The 7,469-nt window shown below is 38.4% G+C and overlaps 1 protein-coding gene across 1 annotated transcript; it reads left to right on the top strand.

Moving 5' to 3' along the window:
* Window positions 1-3,081: 3,081 nt before the first annotated feature.
* LOC121241435 (AP2-like ethylene-responsive transcription factor ANT) lies at window positions 3,082-7,235 on the top strand. Its single transcript, XM_041139193.1, has 9 exons — window positions 3,082-4,115; window positions 4,228-4,894; window positions 5,121-5,203; window positions 5,384-5,392; window positions 5,485-5,573; window positions 5,669-5,742; window positions 5,847-5,897; window positions 5,989-6,065; window positions 6,359-7,235. Exons 1-9 carry the CDS (start codon window positions 3,797-3,799, stop codon window positions 6,958-6,960), a joined length of 1,971 nt encoding a protein of 656 aa, XP_040995127.1. The 5' UTR covers window positions 3,082-3,796; the 3' UTR covers window positions 6,961-7,235.
* Window positions 7,236-7,469: the final 234 nt, after the last annotated feature.

Here is a 7,469-nt window from a genome sequence, read left to right as displayed (position 1 = left end):
GAGCGGTATCATATTAGTAGCATATTCTCTACTTATTAATGGTTCTACTCAAAGTTCTTTTAGATCAACAAGAGGGATATGGTAGGGTGATCATCTATCACCCTACCTTTTTATTCTATGTTCTGAAGCCTTAAGTAATCTGCTCAACAATGTTGAATCATCTAGTGTAATCTCTGGTATTCTAATAGCTAGAGGCCAACTTTGCATTAATCATTTTGCAAGGCAAATCCATTGGAGTGGAGCCGATTGATTGCAATACTTGACACTTATGAAAGGGCTTCAGGACAAAGACTGGGTAAAGAAAAAAATCTATCCATTTCAGCACCAATACTAGTAATGAGTCAAAGGATATAATTATGAGTATTGCTAGAGTTAGATCTACTTCATCCTATGAAAAATATTCAGGGCTGCAGCTATCATTGGTAGATCTAGAGCTCAATCTTTTAAATGCATCCTGGAGAGAATAAGAACTAGAATAAGCAATTGGAAGACAAATTTTTTATCACAAGTAGATAAAGAGATTCTGCTCAAATTAGTGATTCAAGCATTGTCTACTTATAGCATGGGTGTTTTCAAGGTTCCCAAAGTTCTACTTAAAGAAATAAATAGAATTATGAACAATTATTGGTGAGAACAACAACAAAATGAAAGGAAAATTCATTGGATTTCTTGGAGTCAGGTAGGAAAGGCAAAAACAGTTGGAGGGTTAGGATTTTGAGATGGCCTCGTTTGGGTAGTGAGATGAGATGAAATGAGATGATCTGTGAATAATAGTGAAATGGTTTGTGAATAGTAGTGAAATGATTTGAATTAAGATGTTTTATAGAATTTTAATATTATTTTTGTTTTGTGGTTTAAAAAAGTTGAATTATTGTTTTTTTTTTTTTGTATTTTATTTGGAAGTTTGGAAAAGTTGAAATGATTAGATGAAAAAGTTGAAAATTTAAAATTTAAAATTGTTTGTGTTTGGATATTGAGATGAGATAGGATTGGATGAGAGACTCTTGCAATCCAAACTAGGTAGAGAGTTTCAACTTGGCAATGTTGGCCAAGCAAGGGTTGAGGATTATTCAAAGGCCCGATTCACTTCCAGCAAAAATACCAAAGTAAAATATATTTCCAAAAACTTCTTCCAAGCTAAAATTGGTTTAAGACCGTCTTATATTTGGAGAAGCATCATGGCAGCTAGGCATCTAGTGGAAGAAGGGTCTTTATGGAGGATTGGCAATGGACAAAGTGTTAAAATATGGAAAGATAAGTGGATTCCTCAACCAACTACATACAAGATTCAAAGTGCCGCTCGAATTTTGAGTGAAGATGAATCTGTGGCTCATATTATTGATTCAAACACTAAACACTAGAATGTAAATTTGACTGAAGAAATATTCTCTTATGATGAAGCTTCTACTATAAAGAGGAAACCTATTAGTCTATCAAACTGTCAAGATAAGCTAATATGGAGATGCACAACAAATGGTCAATTTATTGTCAAAAGTGCATCATATCATTTACAAAAAGAGATATTTGATCGAGCTAAAGGACGGTCTTCAAATTCAAGTTGCAAGGAAGAAGTATGGTACAGAATCTTGAAATTAAAATTTCCTAATGCTGCAAAAGTTTTTCTATGGAGAGCTTGTTTATAGGCCTTACCTACAAATCTAAACCTTTTTAGAAGGAAAATAGTGAAGTCACCAAACTGTCCAATATGCTTAGAAGAAGAGGAAAGTACTATCAATTTTCTTTAGGAGTGCATAGCAGCAAAGGATGTATGGAGCCTATGTTCAAAGAAAATTCAGAAAAGCAGTTTGACAACATAATGTTTTAAGGATATATATGTAGCCATGCATAATCTAGTTGATGAAGAACAGATGGAAGAAATAGTCTTGATAGCAAGGAGACTTTGGCAGAGAAGGAATGACTTTATTTTCGGCACCAACTTTTCCCATCCAAATTTGGTGACGCAGAAGTCAAAACAACTACTTATTGATTTTAAGGAAGCTGAAAAAGATTCTGTCAAGCCAGTGATAGGTGGAGAAAATTTGATGAATAGATGGGAGCCTCCTACTGGTGACTTATTCAAAATTAACTAACTAGGATGCAGCACTTAATAAATCTCTTGGTAAAGTTGGTTTTGACATTATGGTAAGAGCTGGTGAAGGTAATGTACTGGCTACAAAAAGAATGCAACGTGATTTTTTCTATAAACCATTGCTGGCTGAAGCTCTTGATGCTCTTCAAGCAACAATCTTTGGTAGTGAGTTGGGCCTAAGAAGGATTATCTTGGAATGTGACTCTCTCCAAGTTATTAATAGCATCAAGCACATGATACTCCTTGGAATAGTGCAGGCCGTTTGATCATAATATATAGATGTGAAAAATAAGCTTCTACTATTTGATAAATGGGTTGTTAGGCATGTTAGGAGAGAAGCTAATATTGTGGCTCATTGTTTAGCCAAGAATTCTTTAGAGTTAGAGGATGATTCTATTGAGATGGAGGATTGTGCATCTTGTATTATAAAAATAAGTAATACGAAGTTATATAAACTTATATGAGTTCAGCTGATCGGATACGAAATTTCTCAAGTTTAATAAATGAGTTTAGATGGTTGTTTAGACTTGATTTATTTATCAAATGAACTACACACATCTTGTATTATAAAAATAAGTAATACGAAGTTATATAAACTTATATGAGTTCAGCTGATTGGATTCGAAATTTCTCAAGTTTAATAAATGAGTTTAGATGGTTGTTTAGACTTGATTTATTTATCAAATGAACTACACACAGTCGAGCTTAAACAATCTCGAATTGTTCTTGAATAACTTTGTTGATTTTATAATCCTAGCATCCTGTATTGGGTTATTAACACAACTTTTTGCTACTCATTTCAACCCATTAGCGTGGTGCTTTTTTACTTTTTCATTTTTTCCCTTCCCTTGGGGCTCGCTAAGATGGTGTCTTTCTTTTTTGAGCGGTAGAGAAGCCAACAAACATCCTCGATGCAGCTAAATGATATATCGTGTTTTTGATATATTGTTAGTTAAAATTTAGAAAAATTCTAAGAAACGGGAAATGAAAAGCCCAAACACAAGAAATGTTAGATTCCTATCCATCTAGTTGCTAAATATGGTAATAGGTAGGTCAGTATAGATTCTGCGTACTGTTGTGGAGTGACTGGAGAGAGTTTTTCTGCCCGTGAAATCTAATTGAAGCTCCTCGAGGGTCAGTAGGAGACTTGCTTATGACCCAAAGGGTTTTTGGGGGTGCCGGTTCTGAAGAATCCTATCCAAATGAGAAAGTGTTTTATTGGGATGCAGGTTTTGGTCTTTTTCATTTTTCCAATCTTTTTTCGTAATTGATCTTTCATGAGATTTAAGGGCTCTTAGGAAGAAAAGCAAAATAAAGGTAAGGAGGAGCGTAAGGTAAAGCAAAAGAATAGGTCTTTCTGATACACAGATCCCTATGGAATTCAGGAAGGATACCCAGCATTGCTTGTTGCAGCTCATTCTTTTTGTTTAGTTTAAAGGAACTTGCTTTGTTCTCTTTAAAAGTCTTTTCAGAGAGAGAGAGAGAGAGAGAGCATAGTTCCAGTTGCGGGAGTTGGGTTTGTTTAGATGAGTGCTTAGATATGGTCCAATCAATGTTGCAGCTAGCAAACAAAGATCCAGTTTCATCGAAGGGAATGGATGTTAGTATGATTAGTTAATTTCTTTCCCAATGATTGAGTTGCCTCCCCTCAAAAGAAACTTGCCCAGAATCTCTGCTTAGTGGGAGAAAGAGTAACATCGAGAGAGGATGAAATCCATGGAAAATGATGATATTAACAATAACAGCAACGACAACAACACTATCTGGATGGGTTTTTCCCTCTCTCCTCACATGACCATGGAGGTTTTTTCAGGCCCTCCTAACCATCACCAAACACATCCTCCCTCTGCTGCTGTTTCTACTGCAGTCCCGGCTAACTTTTTTCATTCCCAACCTCACCTGTACTATGGTATTTACCATGGAACTGAAGGAGATGCTAGCTTATATGCCCCCCTATCTGCAATGCCACTCAAGTCTGACGGGTCTCTTTGTATGATGGAAGCTCTCGACAAGTCACAACCACAAGGTTAGCTCGAACCTATATTATTCTTTTTTCTTTTGGCCTTTGGTTCGTGCTTGGGGAAAAACTTTGTTCTTGAACTTCTGGACCCTTCTGTCTTCTGACTTTTTATGTGAAGCAATGGGAACTACTTCAACTCCAAAGCTGGAGAACTTCTTTGGAGGTGCTACCATGGGGACCAATCACTATGAAAGCAATGACAGAGAAGCTATGGCTCTGAGCTTAGACAGCATGTTTTACAATCAGATGCCAGACCATGAGGCCAACAACCAAAATTGCCTGGACCATTTTGATCAGAGCTCCAGGAACCAAGAACAGCCACAGCAGATTCAGGCCCAACACTATTCGTATTACTCTGGCTTTAAAAGCCATGCTATGATACTAGGGGACACAAGGGAGTCTCAGTTTGCAGATTGCAATCTCCAGCTTCCGACAATGGCAGATGATAGGGTCTCTGGCTTGAAGAACTGGATCTCAAAGATCTATCCAGTTAATCAGTTGGGGGAACAGAAGATGATTGGTTGCATGGGTGACAATGGAAGTGAATCTGGAGCTATCGGTGCAATGTCATGTGGCGATCTACATTCTTTAAGCTTGTCTGTGAGGTCTGGCTCCCAGTCAAGCTGTTTTACAGGTTCACAGCGCATCTCACCCACTGTCACTGACTATATAGGCATGGATACCAAGAAAAGAGGGCCTGAAAAGGTGGATCAGAAGCAAATTGTTCATAGGAAGTCCTTGGATACGTTTGGGCAGAGAACCTCCCAGTATAGAGGTGTTACGAGGTTGGTTCTTTCCTTTTTCCTTCGTCCCCTTGTTGACTTTTGTTCTATTAATTGGGAATCCTGTATTATGTCTTTGTATTTGTTTTCTCTTCAACTGAAAAGCTTTCCTCTCGCTACATACTGCTCCGTAATTGTGTCGCCCGACACCGTGTCATCCTCATATTTTTCCTTTATTACATATTGTTTCTCATTATTTCCTAATTTTCTGGATGTTTTTATTCATCAGGCATAGATGGACTGGTAAATATGAAGCCCATCTGTGGGACAACAGTTGCAAAAAAGAAGGTCAGAGCAGGAAAGGAAGGCAAGGTTTGGAAACAAGACATAAATTATATAATCCTCCCCCTGTGATGTTTTTTTACTTTGGATGCCACTGCAATTATTTTTGGTCTCTTTCTGTGCTTTTCCTGAACAATTCCACGTATCACTGATCTGCGGTGTTTCTTTCTTGGCCGGCGATGTCATTTCCAATAAAATGATGATTCTCAGTTTATCTGGGTAAGCCCTCTAGTATACAAGGACTACGAATCTTAGTTAACATGTTTTGTCATTCATTTTATCGTGAAGTCAACCCGAAAATTCAATTTCAGGGGGTTATGACTTGGAAGAAAAAGCAGCAAGAGCGTACGATCTTGCGGCACTCAAGTATTGGGGACCCTCTACTCACATCAATTTCCCTGTAATGATTCTCTTCTCTTTATGTTTCCACTCTGTCAAGGTAGGTTACTTTAAATGTTAGTTACCTAAACTCAACCATGATGTTATTTTTGTTAGTTGGAGAATTATGAAAAAGAACTGGATGAAATGAAGAACATGACCAGACAGGAATATGTTGCTCACCTAAGAAGGTCGTTTTCTTCAAACCCCCCACCCCTCCTCTCTCCCATGACACTGCGGTTTAAGCAGTAGCATGTTTTCTGATTCAGTAGGTTACTCAAAATGTCCTGTGCAGGAAAAGCAGTGGATTCTCTAGGGGGGCTTCAATATACCGAGGAGTAACAAGGTCCTGCTAGCATGCTTTTTAGTATTATTATTATGCTTACCTTGAAAGATAGATGAAGTGTAATCCCCGTTTCTGTTTTCATGCATAGCAGACACCATCAACATGGAAGATGGCAGGCTCGGATTGGCAGGGTTGCAGGAAACAAGGATCTTTATCTTGGAACGTTTAGTAAGTTCCTTGAATATTGTGTTCCCCAAGTAGAATATTCTCCCATTTTAGCTTGGAGCACGGCGTTTAAAGTTCTGTCATCTTATCGAGAGTATAATAGAGGCAAAAGTATGAGCCTTGTGGTCAAAACCCAATCTTTGAATGACTTTATTTTCAGCAACCATAAGGCTGTTGATGAGCCACTTTGAAGGTTTAATAAAACTTGGGAATTCAATGCGACCAAGCTAATCCTAGTTGTCACTGATACAAGTTACAATAGAAGCTAATTCTAGTTGTCATTCGAAACTCTATAGGCACCCAAGAGGAAGCGGCAGAAGCCTACGACATCGCGGCTATCAAGTTTCGTGGGTTGAATGCGGTAACTAACTTTGACATAACAAGGTACGATGTAGAACGTATCATGGCAAGTAGTACCCTTCTTCCTGGAGAAGTTGCGAAGCGAAGTAAGGAGACAGGATCCAATATGACTGAGGCTTTGGACCACCTTCCTACTGATAATAGCAACGGGGAAGCAATTATCTGCCAGAAGAACAATGTATGTGAATTGGAATGGAAGACGGCTGACCTCCATCAGGAAACTGATGACAAGCCACCAAAAACCGAAAGTTACAGGACCCAATTTTTCTCAGAGGGTATGATTGAGCAAGAGGTAGAGGACTCAGCCAACAAACGAACTCATTTGTCAAATGTTTCATCTTTGGTGACCAGCTTCAGCAGCTCGAGAGAAGGAAGCCCGGATAGAGCTAGCCTCGCAATGCTATTTGGATTGCCTACATCTTCGTCCAAGTTGTTAGCTACTCCAACTGGCGCGAATTCTTGGATCCCTTCAACTCAAATGAGGCCTGCTCTCTCCATGCCTCACATGCCACTTTTAGCAGCTTGGACAGATGCATAGACTTTGTCTTCTGATAAAACTAGCATTTCTTTTGTATGACCGGGAGGAGAATTTAATGTTGGTCATCTTTCACTTTTTCTCTCTGTTTTCCCCCCTCTAAAATATTAGAAAGTCATACTTCTAGACTTCGTTTACGAAATCTTAGAAGAGATGGTTATTATGGCTAACTGAGGTGTATAACCTACACCCATAATGACATGCATTCAGCAATCTTGATCCTCAAGTATTGAACCTTGTCAATTTGTCCTTGAATTATATAAGAGCTGTTGCTTTGAGCCTTTGAGTGGCTAATCTCTTTGATCTCACCACCACCTAATTCTTCACCTTTAAACATTCTATTCAACTGGTGAGGAGTAGAATCCTAAACTCATATCTCATTACTATTCAACTGGTGAGAGCCAGTCGCATTACTAGTTCTAAAGTAACTACTCATAAACCGAGCAAATATCTCCAAGAATTACTCCCCGAGTCCCTCCTCCTTCACGCTGAGATCATGAGTCCCCTTGAAA

The sequence above is a fragment of the Juglans microcarpa x Juglans regia genome, chromosome 1D (genome assembly GCF_004785595.1).
Source record: "Juglans microcarpa x Juglans regia isolate MS1-56 chromosome 1D, Jm3101_v1.0, whole genome shotgun sequence".
Classification (NCBI taxonomy): Eukaryota; Viridiplantae; Streptophyta; class Magnoliopsida; order Fagales; family Juglandaceae; genus Juglans; species Juglans microcarpa x Juglans regia.
This window is presented reverse-complemented; position numbering and strand designations above follow the sequence as displayed.

Excerpts from the sequence above, each read along its gene's own strand:
- LOC121241435 (XM_041139193.1), top strand. The coding sequence starts at position 3,797 with ATGAAATCCATGGAAAATGATGATATTAACAATAACAGCAACGACAAC. Across the intron at positions 4,116-4,227 it reads CGACAAGTCACAACCACAAG|CAATGGGAACTACTTCAACT; the intron begins GTTAGCTCGAAC and ends TTTTATGTGAAG. Across the intron at positions 5,743-5,846 it reads TATGTTGCTCACCTAAGAAG|GAAAAGCAGTGGATTCTCTA; the intron begins GTCGTTTTCTTC and ends TGTCCTGTGCAG.